The sequence below is a fragment of the Lipophrys pholis genome (assembly GCF_963383615.2).
Source record: "Lipophrys pholis genome assembly, chromosome: 8".
NCBI classification, from domain to species: domain Eukaryota; kingdom Metazoa; phylum Chordata; class Actinopteri; order Blenniiformes; family Blenniidae; genus Lipophrys; species Lipophrys pholis.
The window spans coordinates 4,069,850-4,087,014 of record NC_137630.1 but is presented as its reverse complement, the minus strand read 5'-3'; the positions used below and the strand labels follow the sequence as shown (position 1 = coordinate 4,087,014).

General features: G+C 41.8%; 1 protein-coding gene across 1 annotated transcript in view; it reads right to left on the bottom strand.

Annotated features, from left to right (window-relative positions):
• Positions 1-17,165, bottom strand: part of lamb2 (laminin, beta 2 (laminin S)) — an 81,692-nt gene that overhangs the window by 23,652 nt on the left and 40,875 nt on the right. The window contains exons 5-10 of the mRNA XM_080469521.1: positions 12,082-12,155; positions 10,534-10,722; positions 9,560-9,623; positions 1,387-1,589; positions 1,182-1,302; positions 176-364 (exon numbers count right to left, since the gene is read on the bottom strand). Coding sequence (XP_080325647.1) covers positions 176-364; positions 1,182-1,302; positions 1,387-1,589; positions 9,560-9,623; positions 10,534-10,722; positions 12,082-12,155 — 840 coding nt within the window. The remainder of the gene's footprint in view (positions 1-175; positions 365-1,181; positions 1,303-1,386; positions 1,590-9,559; positions 9,624-10,533; positions 10,723-12,081; positions 12,156-17,165) is intronic.

Sequence of the window (17,165 nt, the reverse complement as noted above, 5' to 3'; positions counted from 1 at the left end):
TCTCTTTCGAAGGAGAGTGAGAGAGAGTGTGAGTAACTTCACTTTGTTTCTTCTTTTCATCTATTTTCATGAGTTCCCCAGAAAGAGTAGAAAATAGCCAGAAGCAGCTGTAATTAGTTGTTCTTGCCACCATTAAATTCAAGCACAGTTACTGCACAGGAGAACACGCACTGACCGAGGCAGACATGCGGGTCCCGGATGTCCTTGAAGGGGTCTTTGTAGTGGAAAGGTTTGCACGCTTCACAGCTGCGTCCCATCGTGTTGTGCTGACAGTCGTCACAAACTCCTCCGCTGACGTTCCTCGTGGCCAAATACACCGCCATGTCGAAGTGGCACAGCGACGAGTGGCTGTTACAGGTACACTCTGGAATCAAAGAAGCAAATAATATCAGGAAACGATGAAGACAGGAGTATAAAGAAGAAGTATGGGTCATATTAATAATACAAAATGATGAAAACGTGCAGAAAATGCACTCAATGCATTCAGTGACTTTCTAGGAAATCCATCAATTTAACTGTTGTTGCTTTCTGCTGTATTTCTTTATCTGAATAGATTCAGGTCACATTAAATATCATATCAGACAGAAACATCATGTAGATATACAAGAAATCCTCATTTCCATTAGATTTTATTACTCTTTGAAAACATACAGCAGGTTTAACACATTTGGATCATGCTGGTGAATACTATCAATATCGGATTACTAACCTATACTTAAGCAAAGGATCATGAAACTGAATCCACATGAAAATGACAATAGTAGTAGACAATAGAATAGTATTCACACCTTTAATTTCCAACCTGAATTCATGTTTATCAGCCCAAACTCCACAAGAACAAACAATGATCAGCCATAACATTATGACCACTGATGAATTAGAAACACAGATTACTTGTTAGTCAATTTTGTCCTCAAGTTAACGTGTTAAAAGTAGAAAAATGGACAAACAGAAGGATTTGAGCCGGATTGAAGGACAAACTTAAAATGGCTCCGAGGTGGCGGCTTTCTGCTTCTCCGGTTGGGGTGAGAGGATAGTGGAGAGAAAAGGACAGATTGTAGTAGGGATACAGGGAGGGGGGTAGGGAGCGGCAAGTAGCAGCAAGATGGAGCCGACCTCACTATCTGTAAGTGTAGTGTGATGTTTTGCGATGCCAGTCCTTCTGCCTCCTCTTTACTCACGCTTGCAGGAGTTGCTGTCTCGTCCCTTGGCTGGCCTCCACGGCAGGTCATTGTAGAAGTCATCACACTGCTCACAGTTCAAACCTTTGGTGTTGTGGTTGCATACACACCTGCCGTGAACCTGAAGACCGACCACGGGAGAGGTATAGCAGAGTCAAAGCAGTCCCAGAGGGCATTTTAATAAAATCCACCACTCCCCACTCACCATTCTGTCGATGTCGTCCCTGATTCCAGCGATGGGGGCACACTCAGAGGCGTGGCCGTAGCAAAAACAGTTCCCGCGTACGACCAGCTCATAAATGGCGTAGTAATACTTCTCTTTGATTTCAGCTCTGGGGTCCAGCAGGTTGTCGCCGAGTGTGTGCAGTTTGGTGAAGTTCACTCGTAAGTTGGTGATCTTCAGCTGGTCTAAGAAGAAGAAACAAAGGGGACGTTTGACAGGGAAACTTCAACCCTGATGTTCCTTTTCACTAAACACTAAACACTAAAAGTACAAGAGAACAAGAGGGAATGACAAAACCAGTCATTCATACCTGATGTGCAATTCCACCAAAGACCCAGCCTACATTTAATTTATTTTATTATTTATTTATCTATGTTGCTGTGGCAGGAGTGCTTGCCACCGCCGGGTTCCCCCACAGAGTCAAGGAGCCAGAACTTTCCAGAACAATTACTTTTTATTAAATAAACTCAAAAACTGTCAAGCAGACACTGAGCCTCTTCCAGGTCCTCGTGCTGCGTCTGTGTCTCCTGCCTGTCCCCCCGTGTGTCCAGCGGCTCCTCCTTTATGAGCAGAGAAGTGAGGCAGGACACCGGATTCACATCAGGGGCTTCATCACCTCTCTGCCACAGTTGAATATATATTATAAAATCTAATACACTTAATCTGACTTGACGTGTGAATACTGCACTTACTGTACTATTTCAAATATTGTTTCTAAATCTGTATTTCGTCACCTTTTCTTGTAACTATGGAGCTTCAGTGAAACAAATTCCCCCGATTTGAAATTATTAAAGACTAAAATCAGCTTTGCAGCTATATACTACTCATCATTGGGAATTTAAAAAGTACTACTGTCCAAACACCGATCACAAACTGTAAGAACATAAAGTTGTCAGTACGGTCAAAAATGTGCAGTGACATTAAAGGTGAAGTTCTCTTGTGAAAAGAGGCAGAATCTCTCACTCAATGCACAATTTTTGACATAATTTATTTATTGGCGGATGAGACTTTTACTGTCATTGTACAACGACGTGATAAGATCATTAATCAGTGAACAAACAGACAGTAAGTATAAAATACAGAAACAGGCTTTCATCATTGTCCAGAGGTTTATTGGAGCAAAAGATTTTCATGAAATGTTGAAGTGCTGACGAAGCAGTTTAAATGGTACTAACCTGTGTAAATATCTGGTTAATGGCTTTTGTGTGTGTAACTGCATAGTGAGTGTGGACCGATTTAACAGTTTGTCCACGTTTTCTCCTTAATGTCGTCTGTTACCCAACACTGAGTACTGCAGAAGAAATGGACATTTAGAACTGTTGAGTGTACTTGCAGAAAAGCGGAAGCTGCAGAAGTGACTGACAGTAATGGATTGCAGTGTTGAGATTACTTTCCACTCTGCCTCTGTATCTTCTCAAACTCCTGAGACAGAATTGTGGATGCTGGCTGGTTCCGTCCAGAGTCACCACTCTGTCTTTGTAAGCTGTCGATCTGCTGCAAGTGCAGTGAACAGAGCGTCCTTATCTGCTGACATTGCAGCTGTCCACTGAAGCACTCAATACTGAGACACATCTTGTTCACGTCTCACACTTCATTGTGACCCTTCTAGGAACTAATAATGACAAGCAGCAGCTAAATAGCCGAGATAAACCACCAACATGCAGACAGCTCTCAGAAAAGGGAGAAAACGTTGATTTGAAGCTGTTAATGCACCGCAGTGATCAGTGAGGCTGTCCTCCTCCAGTATACAGGAGTTTAGTCACAGCTAAGAAAAAGCTGGTCCACTGGCACCGTGTCCTCTCCGACTGCAGAACGGACGGCCGACGGTCCAAACAGCAGCTTTCAGCTGGGCACAGCCTGAAACTAAGACTGATAACGACCCACAGCTCCGTCTGAAGACACTTCTGATCACTCTTACGTCGCTATTTTGACATTTACCTCAACATTCTCTTCGGTTTCAGATAAAACAGTGCAGTGCCTGGTTGTGTAATATTTGGAAATGTACTGTGTGACTGGCACAAAGGAAATAGAGAAAACACTGATTCAATTCAACTTTATCTATCTAGTGCCAAAGGCGATAGTCAGATCAGGACACTTTAAGAAAAAAAAAAAAAAGAAAATCCACATAAGCGACTGCGTCAAGGAAAAACTACAGTTTTTATAGGATGAAACCTGCAGAACCTGTTACGGTCCGTGTGGGGTTAGGTGGACTCAATGACACTGCCGTGGAACGAAAAACTTCTTTATTTTTAAAGAAACAGAAACTAAAAGTCCAAAAAGCTTAAAAGTCCTGCAGTCAGGGGAGCAAATGTCCAAGGCACAGGGAAACTGCAGCTGGAGGCAGAGGACCACAAAAACATGAAGGCTGCAGCACAAGAGGGTAAAGACAGACTCAGTACACGCAGCAACACAGGAGCTCTCATGTGGAAACACAGACGAACCTACAAGACAAGTTCCTTATATACTAAAAGCACCAGGTGCAGCTAATCACACTCAGACACAGGTGAGAGACATCAGGGTGGGGAACAGCAATCAGACATGAGGGGGGGGGACCAAGGAGCCTGAAACAAGAGACAGAGTGAGACATGCACAAAAACACCAGAACAAACATGAGCCATGACAGAACCCGGCTCAGAGGTGGAGGCTTTCTGCTATTCTGGCTGGGGTGAGAGGACAGAAGGAGACAAAGAGGACAGACAAACAAAACAGAGCCACTCGCTGCAGACAGATCAGGGCAGGAGGCTTCAGATAAGGAATGATTGACGACATTAAGCAGTTATGATCATGAAAAGGAGATTTTCCTAACTTATTTCCATGTCGGCGTCTGAACGGCTGTTGATAGTGACACACCGTGATACACACACACACACACACACACACACACACACACACACACACACACACACACACACACACACACACACACACACACACACACACACACACACACACATCTTTAAAATGACGGTAGGACCAATAGTGCATCATGTGATTGTAACTTTGATCAGTGAACACCTTTGTTACGTCAAGACTGTTAATGTCAGTGTTATCGAATGAGGTTTAAAGTCTGGCAGCTTTGTACAAAGGAAACAAAGGACAGCAGCCATGGATAGGAATATTAATGAAAGTGTTTTTTCCTTTTAGGCACAGATGGTAGTGACACAATCAATCCTCAGACATTTCTTCAAGAGAAGCTGTGACAGTCACCGGCAGGTTACCGATGTTTATAAGGTAGTTATCAAAGTCCATCTGCTGCACCGACAGAGCCGGAAGTCCAGCCTCTAAACAAACGGCCCAACGTCATCATGGCCTCATCATCATCTTCTCTACACCTTCATCAAACTCAGGATCACACACACACACGCACGCACGCACACGCACACACACACACGCACACACACACTGACTCTTTTGCACTTCGACAAGTGAACATTTCTTACCATCATCATCGTCATCATCACCATCATCATCATCATCATCATCCTCCTCCTCCTCCTCCTCATCATCATCATCATCATCATCATCATCATCATCATCATCATCATCATCATCATCATCATCATCATCATCATCATCATCATCACCATCATCATCATCATCATCATCGTCATCATCCTCACACATGGAGACACATTTCCTACACAGAGACGCTGAGTGGACCTTTACCCTGAAGAAGGATGTTTGCAGGAGCTTGGATGTTTACATGGTGCTGTCCTCTGCATGCATCACAAAAACACAGAGTCACAAAGTGACCTGCCTCCTATCATTTCTCAATCCTTTATCAAAATGTTGGTGACTGAAGCCATATCTTTTCCGGAACTAAAACAACAAGACGGTATCGTTTGCAGCAGATTTCTCTTGTGTAACCTGAACGCGGGGGACAACTTGAGTAAAACCTGTTTTAACCATGGGCACGCCGTGTCCACTGGCATCTGTCCAAACGTCCCACTGCACCTCGGACCACTGAATGGAGCAGGAGTCTCAAGCTGCTCGTTCTGGCCTGGGACTTGAGGTCAAAGGTCGAATGCAATTTGGCTACTTTTTTAATTCCCCTCCACCCACACAGTGTAATGAAGAGGCAGCAGAAAAATAAAAAGTGCTTGTTTTTGTTGTAGAGAAATATGTGATAAACTTATATACATACTTTATTTATTTGATGATTTAAGAAGGAAACATGAGGATTGTGCCATCACATGTCTCATCAGTCAGGAGTGCTGATTCTTTAATTGTTTTATTAGTTCATTGAAATTGTCATGCAGAAATTTAAGACTGAAGGATGAGATATTCACTTAGTGTTTGCAGATTTGTAATATCATACATCATGTTAAATGAAACATCTCCAATGAGATGACATTGCCAGCAGTGCCCCAGTCTGAGACCCCCGCCTCAAAGTTCTTCTACATGTCTGTTATGGGAAATCCAACACAAACATCGAAGAGATATTTCTAAATAAATTATCCTTCAAAAGCTCCATCCTCTTAATTCAGGTTTTAATTCATGTGACAAACCAGATTTAACAGGAGAATCGTGGCCGTGCTGTGTGGAAGAGGTGTGGAAGATGTGAAAAGCAGCTGCTCCTCGCCCTCATGTTTAGACTGGCAGGACATGAGAGCTTTTCCCAGAAACCCTAGCGGCCCGCAGTCCAGCGCTGCAGCCGGTTCTGCCTCGGCCTGTTTGTTAAAGGTCTCAGTGGAAGTGGCCCGTGTGAAGACCTCCGACCCCCTCGCAGCTGAACCAAGCAAATTACTGCCAGTAACTGTTCAACGTCCACCTTTGCGCTTTGGTCAACGGAGCGTTGAGAGAAGCATTTCAGTCTCACCCTCCAGTTAATCTTCTTTCCAGGACACATTAAGGCAAAGTTTAGCCACAAAATTAAAAAAAAGCCCCGAGTTTAACTTCAACCATCAGTTACATCCAACACTTGACTGCTGGAGCTGTTTGTGGGAAAAAAAGCAGCCTGAGCGGAAGTTTTGGGTGCTTCTGTGTTAAAACAAGCTGAGACATACTCTGCTCTGCGAACTACACTTTATGAAGAATTTACACAAGCAGCTCATTTGTACGGCTGTATGGAAGCAGAATATCACTTTATGCAGGATGGATTTAGCCAAACCCTCCGTGAGTAAATCGATTTTTTTTTGCCACACTTGCCTTTGGCACAAATGAATAAATTCACATTTCCAAAATACCTGTTGATATTTTTCTGACAAAAGATTCAAACGTGTGTGTGTGTGTGTGTGTGTGTGTGGGTGTGTGTGTGTGTGTGTGTAGTAGGCCATGCTCTTTAGAATCCTCACAAATCTTGCATTTAAATGGCAACTAAAACTTAATTATTAAATGACCAAAAGTGAAACGGCATCAAATCTCAGTAAGTTAAAGTTCAACAGACGCCCACCACAAGGCCCGACTCCTCAGCGACGGATTGGAGTGGCCTCGAGCAGGCCGCCCCTCAATCACGAATAACCTTATGACCTCTTAATCTTAAGGTACCCAATTCTGTCATAATTATATGTACAGTGTGTAAAACCAAAGTGACTTTCAGAGAAAGAATCGATGTACTCTTCCTCTTCAAACATCTTTACAGTCCCTTCTCACTTCCCTCCCCACCGATGACCTCGCCTCACCTCAGCCTAAAAGGATGATCCAGCTGCAAAAACTACAAGAACCGAAAACACGAACACCTCGAGACGTTACGATAGGTCGTTATATACCTTTATCTCTAGTGAGGTAATGCTGAGGGCCTTCGTACCTTCCTTCCATACCTCGTTCCCTTTTCCTTTCCCTCACATCGTACGTTTCTCGAGATGCAAAAAATAATACTTGATCGGTTGTCTTGGAAATTTCATTTCAAGTACTGAACAAGTACTGAACAAGTACTGAACAGATTTAAATTTGGACCTGTTCTTTGCAAGGAAGTGACACTGTATGGAGGTACTAATTTGTAACTTGGAGATAAATGAAACACACCAGTATTACAGCTGTAAAATGAAATCAAACAACTGGAGCAGTTTGGTGTTTTATCTAAAGTCGTTACACCTTCCCAGATCAAATCAAGCTTTTACTTTTCTTCATCACTACTTTCATATGGACAGTCTACTTTTGACTTGGCTAAACTGAGAGCAGTGGATTCTGATCTGAACAACACGAAAACAGACCTGATGAAAATTTGTTGTAGCTGTTTGAATTCGGAAGTTTTGAAAGCTCTAAAAACGTGCTTGTCAGTTCTGAAATGTATCCTGCTTTTAACATCGAGACTCCCGAGAGACGTTTAGCATATTCTTTCTCCTTCCAGCACAGCGAAGAGACTGTATGAGCTCACAACACAACTCTCCATGTGACATCAGTGAGTAAATAATATTATCACTGCGTCTTTCTAGTGACATAAACTGCACCTCGGAGTTTGCAGGGAGGTAACTTTACAAATGAATAATTTGGGGTATATCATTGCAGTTTTCATTATTATTATACGGGTAACTTGAATGATGTATTAATGAAACATTTATTATTATAACCTTACCTCATGTATAAATTTCTCTGCAAATAAGGACCCAAGCAGTTTGTGCTTCAAGTAACTAGAAAGAAACTTCTCAGAATCGCTGTAACCAACAGTACGTCAACACACGACTCTGTGATAAACTCACAATCAAACCTTTTCTCAGTGACTTCACAACAGGAGTCAGTGGATTAAAAAGTGTCCAACTTGATCAATAAATGATCATGCCCCATGTTGAGACCAACGGGCTGCACACGTCTAAAACTGAGCTAAAAAAACTCAAAACTCAAAATCTGCAAGAACTGGAACTGGCAAAGACGCTTTCATCCAGCCTAAGATGAGGTCCTAAAGCTCCTGTCCAACTGATAAAACCACAAACTCAAACAATAACACCCACAAGTAAGACTCATGGACAAGGAAATATGTTTTTTGCATCATGTTTTGCATGACTGTAGTTTAGTTCCAGTCCACACGAGCCCAAATTATCTTTTTTTGTCGCCGCCGTTCTCAAAAAGTTTCCCGTCCACACGACACTGGTGGAGGAAACATCTGAGTCCAGACGACACTATGAAAACGTGTAGTACATATGCCAGTCCTACAGGAGGCAGTGGAGTGATATTACAGTATAATCTGGAATCTGGATTTCAAGATTTCTTAATAAGTAAAATGTACTTGGTGCATGGACAGATAATTTCACTAGTTTTAAGTAACTGTCTTTTCAAATATAGTGTTTATATCTTATATTTACACTACCCTCTTTAAGTCAAGTCAAGTCAGCTTTATTTATACAGCACTTTAAAACAGTTGTGGCTGAGGCCAAAGTGCTTTCCAATAAAAGAGTAAAATAAAAAAGTACAGTAAAGAGTAAAGAGTAAAAACAGTGAAATACAATAAACAAACAATAGATTGGCAACAATAAAACCAGGGACAGAGTCTCAAACATGGTTAAAAGCCAAGGAATAAAAGTGGGTTTTAAGATTGGTTTTAAAAGTGGACATTAAGGGGGATTGTCTGACGGGCAGTGGTAGCTCATTCCACAACAGAGGGGCTGCAACAGAAAAGGCCCTGTCCCCTCTGAGCTTTCGTTTGGACCTCGGTACCTCCAGAAGAAGCTGATCAGCTGACCGGAGGCACCGAGCAGGGGTGTAGGGGTGGAGCAGCTCAGAGAGGTAGGGCAATGCATCACCGTGTGAATTGCTCGTCCACACATCAACGTTTCAGATTTCTTCACTCTGGAACCCGTTGTGAAACCGAATCCATTTTCATGCTCCTAAAACTCTGCGCCATGTGGATGACTGGCCAAAAACGATGCAGTTACATGAGACGGTGTTGTCGTGTGGACGGGGCCTAAATATCAATCTGCCGCTAGAAATGGGAGTGAAACCTACTTTGGTTATGGAGCAATGATACGAGATCATCAAGAATATTGACTCAATGGAAAAAATAACTCATTATTTAAAATTCAAGGGACAAACATTTGACAATACCTGGAAGAAATGGAACGCCTACAGGGAACGTGACACCAAGAACGAAATAGAGTAATTTAAAAGCCTCTCATACTGGAGGTGCCCCTCTGTATTTTCATTCATCACTGTTTGTGATTGTTGAAAAATGAAAATAAAATTAAAAAACTAAGTAAAAAAAAAAAGAAAAGAAGAAACTTACTTTGGATGTTTGGGCTGTACGGATCGTTAATCCTGATGGCTGGATCCAGCACTCTGTAGATGACCTAGGTCAGAAAATACACACAAGCATCATTTAATATCCACTTGTTATTTGAAATATAGCAACATATTCAGAAAGCAGTGATTTATTAAGAGTTTGAGCTTGGATCAGGGTCCACTTTGTGCTTTTCTGTTTTTAAAGATGCAATATGTGATTGTTTTGGTTGGAGCTTACAAGAACAATCTAGAAACACACAGCTTAGTGATACCACAATTCACCACAAGGTGGTGTCTTGAGTCACTCTGGAGCACCGACTGACATTAGTACAACATAACAAGGACAAACAGCAGCTGTAGAAAAGCCTGGTTCATGTGCTCAGACTTCCTATCTGACTGAGCAGCATTGATAACAGCGGGTTTATCAGCCGGCTCATGAGATGCTCAGTTGGAGAACGATTCTCTACACCCCTCCTTTCCTTTCCCTGTAATTTATCTCTGGTTTCTCTCTTTTTAGTACTGCTGGCAAGAAACGCGACCACAGCCTCGACATCCCTGGAAAAACCAGGCAGCAGCGTTGCAGTTGAAGTGTGGGAGTCTGAGCCCCCTCTCTCAAAGTACTGACATCACCGTGAGGCTCGCAATAAAGCTTGTTTTCTCATTTAATTTTGTATTTAACATCCACAACAAACTCAGTCCTAAATATGTGTGTTTTAATGAAATCCTTCATTGTATTATCCTCCACCCAGTACCTCTGATGTTCTCTGGCGCCCCAAAGAGAAGCAACATACTGCTGCTTTAAAGTAGTATGAGCCAAGACGGTGACAGAAGAAAGACATGAAAGTAGAATCCATTATTCCATACAGTTCTTAAGAAAGAAGCAAGACTTCATTGTGAGCCTTAACAATTTAAAGCAAATTGTGCTTCAGAACAAAAGAAGTGCGTCACTAATTTGACACGTGGTGTTCAGGAGCTCACCTCTCCCTCGGTCGAAGGCTCAATGTCAGAATATCGAGATTCACAGATCACATCGTTGATGTTCCTCAGAGGACCCTGGGAGACCCCAGGAAAGGCAGCGGCACAGTCGTGGGAGAAATAACGATAGGTGTTCCACGTACGGCCAAAATCTGCAGAGCGTTCAATCAGCATAGCTGCTGGACGGAAAGTCTGCAAACAGAGAGTGTAAACGTCTGTTTAAGGGATATTCAGGAGTGTCAAACATATGGTACATAAGTTATTACTTGTGAAGCACCATCAGCATTGAGGCTGCAAAGAAGAACAAACACTCAACTTGTTTTTATGACATTTCACTTGTTGCACCAGGAGACATCGCAAAAATATCCTTTACGTTTTGCCAAATGTTATGAAGTTTTTTTTAAACATTTTCAAAAAGTAATCTTTCTTCTTTCTATTAAAACAAAGTAAAACATTTGGAGTGTTCTTAAATTGCTATTTAAAGGTTTTCATGCAGTCATATTACTGATAACCACAGTTGTTTTCCAAGTCAAAAATAAGTCTTAATTCTTTACATTCAAGTCCATCAATTCGAGACAAGCCTCGAGTCAAGACAGTAAATTCGAAGTCACAATCAAGACAGTCAAGTTCCAAGTCCTTCACTTTGAAATTCAAGTCCGAAACAAGTCATTCAATACCGTCTCATAAGAATGTGTGGAATTTGAACCGATATTGAAACATCACCTCTTGAACACTATTAAGTGGAACCACAAGGGAATTTCTTTTCTAAGGAAGCATAATGCTTTTACAGTCAAACAGACGGCCATGTCAATACTGTCGGGTTCTGCCTGATCCCCGCTGGAGTCTGGGGCCACGTTTACACGTTTTTACAAAAACTGATGTTTCCCCCTCAACGTTTACAAAATAAACGTCATTAACATTAACCCGTTCAGAGCTACAATGAGCAGCCAGACCTGTAGGGGGCAGTGTATCGACAAGCATGAAGCCATGATAGTCAATCAGAATACTGGAAAAAAACACGATATCACGACTTGTGACCTAAAATCCCCACCTACTTCCCTTGACATGCGAATGGAGACACAGAGTTTTTCTAAACCTCCACTGTGGCCGGGGTTTTCAGGAATCATTGTTGTTGGTGAGTCGTGGCTGCGTTTAGTGTACATGTGCGACCTAAACCCAGAGAAATAGCACCGTTTTTATAAATACCTGGGTACGTGTAAACGTGGCCTAAGTTCCCCCTCCCCACAGTCAGTTAGTCACTGTACAAATTTAGTTTGCCTCTTTATAGTCTTTGTAATCAAAAGATATTACAACAGGTATAATCCCTGGAGAAGTACTTTACTCATATTGGTTTTTCAGAGTACTTCCAACGAAAATGAATTGGTCTGTGTTAAACTTTTAAATAAGAAGCTTTTAACAAGTTCATCAAATATGTGACTCCAGTGGCACTCGAGTCCAAGTCGTGTCACTTCAGTCTCCAGCTCTGTTGATATCGTTACTGGCACCTCCACCAAAATGAGTTGGAGCATGTAGTCATGTCTGTAATCTTACCTTGAACGTCATAATCAGGTGGGTATAATGAAACTCTGCCTCCAGATCCAGCTGGATGAAGACATCTGACTTTCCTGGAGAAGCGGAAAGAAGAACGAGGAGAAATGTTACATTCGCACAAAAACCTCAAATATGCATCTACTGACTGTTTGCTAGTTAACGTTGACAATTTAACAACCACTTGCACTATTTTCCATCCACATCATCAACTTGTGTCAGCTGGAGGCTGCAGAGTAACTGAGTTGCAGTAAGTGAAGTAGCAAGCCTGCTCTTGGCTGGAGGAACGGATCCCCCGACAGGAAAACACAGTCAGTCCTGGCAGGAGAGGACGGAGCTCGCATGTCGGCAAAGCCCACACACTTCCTGAGTAAGCAGAGGGCCACTCCATTCTGAGGACTACCTTCGCTCCGGATCTCGGTTTAGATTCTGCTTGTACCAAGAGGACCGTCCCGAGTCTCTAGTGGCCTGGAAGTGCAACACACTACAACAAACGATAAAAATTGACGAGAAACTCGAGAAGATTTGCAGAAAACACTCCAAAATTCAGAGATGCAACACAAAAGGCCGGAAGCTGCTGACTGCAGGGATGGTCACTGATTGGATGAGCTGCAAATGACTCACTCGTCCCTGATTGGACAGAACCACAGTTTAACAGAATATCAACAGTGTTTGGAGCAACGCATTACAAAAGTAACACAGATATAGTAACGTTTCACTATTTGCTGTAACACAGCAATATAACACATTACTAATATAATTTTGGTAATATTATACTTGTTACAATCTAAGTAACGTGTCATACGAGTTTTACCCTGAATAGGTTTTGGTTCTGTCAAGAAAACATTGCAGGACACAAAATAATGCTCAGCTGCTGGAATTTGATAAGACTACGGACACTGATTCCACATTTGTGCGATGGACATAGTCCCGTTATCTCCAGTCCGTCACAGAAAAAGGACAAGAACAGCACAGTGAAGTGTAATCTGTGTGTGGAACTAGACTTCAAAAAATTAACATCGGTGAAGTTGGAAAAGACTTCCGGCATCAATAATTCTTTAATAAAATGTCCTCAACACACACTGAAAAAAATAATTCTCAGTCATTTCCGCAAACACAAAAATAATTTGTTGAGTTAATGTAATTGAATCATGTCACACATTTCCATCTATTCATATTAAGTAGATTGAATCCCATTTATTCATATTATCTGAACAACATGTATTAGAATGAACCATTTAACAACAAGAAACTCAATATGCTCGTGTTAATCAAACATATTTCTGATATGTAAACTAAAAACTGCATAGTTGATTTTTTGGAGTGTACAATCAATACTTCATTCCCATCAGAGTGAAGTAAACATATGATACAAACTCATTTTTATCATAAGTATCTGTATTTGGAGCAGCAGAAATTCTATTCTTCTCTATGAGCAGCCGGCTGCAACAGTGAAGACTGACTGTATAAAACAATCTCATAACGGCACTGGTATTCACTGCAGTGTCAACAACGTCACTGCAGCTCCACTGGTCTCTGCTGATCACACTACAACAGGTAGATTGACAAAAAAAGGCATTTTAATCATTTAAACATTCTGGTTTAAAACAATTAATTAACACTGAAACATTGCTGCGTTATGTAAGAAGGTGCCTGTTTATATTTCCTCCCATTCATCAGTACTTCAGGTGCCAGTCTGAACAGTTGATTGGTGCTGATTCTCTCTGGTGGATCCTAAGTTTCATCACGAGACAATATCATGTTGTGTTCTCTGTTTGCTATAGAAAGTTATGTGCAATATTTTGTGTGTGTGTTTTTTTGTCCTCGGAGTGAGGGAAGAAGTGAGTTGTACGTATCTGTATAAAATATCTGTTATTACGCTCACACAATGTGTGCAGCTGCTTCAGTACACGCTTAACGGTAATACTGTACCTGTGCTTGCTTAAATCACATTAGTGCACTTTACTTATTTATCACTGTTCATTTGACTCATGAACTGTGAGCATGTAGTCATTTTTACTCAAAGGAGTAAAACTAGATTCATCTAAGGCAGGGGTCTCCAACCCTGGTCCTCGAGGGCCCCTGTCCTACATGATTTAGTTCTCCCTGCTTCAGCTTACCTGAATCTAATGATGATGTCATCACCAAGGTTGTGAAAAAGCCCAATAACGAGCCTTTCATTGCATTCAGGTGTGTTGCAACTGGGAGGAGCTAAACCCTGCAGGACAGGGGCCCTGGAGGACCGAGGTTGGACACCTCTGATCTCAGTAAACTGTAGTTTTCAAGTGAGCACAGAGGTCTGCTGTGCACACACTCCAAAAAATCAACTATGCAGTTTTTCATTTTACATATCAGAAAAATGTTTGATTAACACGAGCATATTGAGTTTCTTGTTGTTAAATGGTTCATTCTAATACATGTTGTTCAGATAATATGAATAAATGGGATTCAATCAACTTAATATGAATAGATGGAAATGTGTGACATGATTCAATTACATTAACTCAAATTAAATTAATTTTTGTGTTTGTGGAAATGACAGATTTTTTTTTTTTCAGTGCAGGAGAGCAGCACAGGAGAAAATTCAACGTCTGATTTTGATGGTAAAACAATTCTGAGTTAGAAATTCAAATCCAAACTCTGATGGGAGGTTAGCACTCTCGCCTCACAGCGAGAAGGCCGTGGGTTCCAGTACGGACCGGCGTCTTTCTGTGTGGAGTTTGCATGTTCTCACTGTGTGTGCGTGGTTTCCTCTGGTTTCCTCCCACAGTCCAGAAGATGTGAGGTCAATTAGTGGCGCTAAATTGCCCCGAGGTGTGAATGTGAGAGTGTGGTTGTTTGTCGGTCTATATGTGTCCAGCGCCCCGCCACCCTGAACTGGATAAGTGGGAAAGAAGATGGATGGACGAAATCAGACTCTGCAAACAAATTCTTTGCTGTGCTTCCTTTATTACCTTTCGTCAAAAGGTTTACTATATTCTACTAAGTGCAACTGTTGAAGTAACTTGGCTTATTTAAGTTGCTAAGATCTTGGAAAGCTCAAGTTTAGTATACCTGCTATTTTTCAGTTCACAAAATAGTAAACACAGCTAGAGTCTAAGTAAACTTAGCAAGTAAACTGAGCTTAAGCCTTACTATGACATTTACTTACCTTTTTTGAGTGCAACAGGTTTCCTTGATTCGTTTAAGTAAGCTCAACTTATTACATTTTACAGTGTGCAGAGAGACACTCTCTGTGTTTTTTGAATATCTGCATATAGACACGTAATCCCAGGAAACAGCCTTTCCACTTCAGGAGTGAACACAATCAAACCCCTGTTGTCCATATCACATAGGGTCACTGTTCACACTGCTTGTGGAACAGAAATGCCACACAGATGCCATGGAAAACGCGAGCAGGAGTAAAAATAGACGCTATACTTCCCGTCTTCCTCCTTCTCCTTCTGTTTCCGTTCTATTCTGGGTGGAGGGCTGCACAGCACTCATCAGTAGCTCTCCATTAAAGCACCCACAGCTTCAGAAGAGCTGAAACCAGTCCAACTGATCATGTACCCGTCTCAACAGGGATTTTGAAGGACAGGCTGATGTCCTTTTAAAAATACAACTTTTAACTGCTCAGTCTTGTTTTCTCTCGACTGAGCCTCACTCTGTGCTGATCGTCTCTCTATACATCAGGCCTGTATGACGAACCGGGCTAAACATACCCAGGATATCTCTCTGTTATCTGGTTATCTTACCCAGACAGTCTGGATCCTGATAAGTGTTAAGCAGGTTATCAACTTGGTAATTCAACAGGATCAGCGCACGTTCACATGAAAGGGGCAGAGTTTGCAGCATCTGACTAGTAACACACATGGAGAAACCCTGCAGAGCAGCTTCTGTAATAGAGGAGCAATCATTCTCGGAAAATATAAAGAATTCAAACATCTCAACCTCGATGAAAAGCAACACTGGTGCTGCAGCCAAAGCCAGGAGGGAACGCTGCAGAAAATCCCAGGCTCTGTTAATGCGTAGCTTGATGAGATTATCTGATAATAATTTATCAAATAATATAAACGGAAAGGGAGACACTTAGAACTGTATATATGCATATTTAAAGTAATATATGTATATATATTTTGATATGGTCAAACATCAGTGAAGCCACTGGAAAAGCCGCTTCAGGCCACAGCACTTAATGGACAGCTGCTCTGGCGGGTCACTCATCAGACCAACCCAGTAACAATAACCTTCTCTGATGGTCACACAGAGGAAAGGACCTTCTTTGTGTCCACATCATCCCCACATCCCCTCATCCTGGGACGCATCGATCGGTCCACTGGCAGCATCGGGTCCTGGAGTCCCACCTGTGAGGCCACCTGTCTCTTAGTACCACCAAACAAAAAAGGTTGTGAATCAGCTTTTGACCCTGGCTTGCCTGATAATCCCAGCCTGTCCTCCATGCCTCAGGTCTACTGGGACCTGGGTCTTACTGAACACCTTAAGGAGAAGATGGATAAATCAGTCCGGCCCTGAATCGATGACAGGGGTCTCAATAATGGATTACAAGTAACATTTTAGTTACTTTCAACAGCTGCCGACATCGCCCCATTGTCTCAAAATGAAAAGGACAACTGGTTTTTCCAAACTGTGCTGATCACTTCCTGGCCTCCTGCTGATACATATTTTAACCTTTGACCTTCATTCTCTGTTGTATTTATATCTGACTCACGGTTTCATTATCAGATTTTTATTATTACTGGTATTTATTTACCCGGTGATGTAGTTGTAGTCTGTCTCTTGTCTCTATCTTTTTATATATTATTATTAATATTTATATATATCTGCTCTATGTGACTTTTTAATGACCCCCCCTCGTGGACAAATAAAGTCTTTCATTGATTGATTGGTTGATTGAAAAAGAAAAAAATTACAAAAAGAATTCAACATCTCTGCGGTTGTGTTATTGTTGCATTGTTATGGTTTAGTGTTGACATTTCTTGGTTCCAATTCTTTTGTATCACCTGAATGCACCATTAGAACGAGCTGGTCTGTGATTGGCTGTGAGTGGAGAAGGGGGTGGGTCAGGTCAGACTGCATGCCCTGCC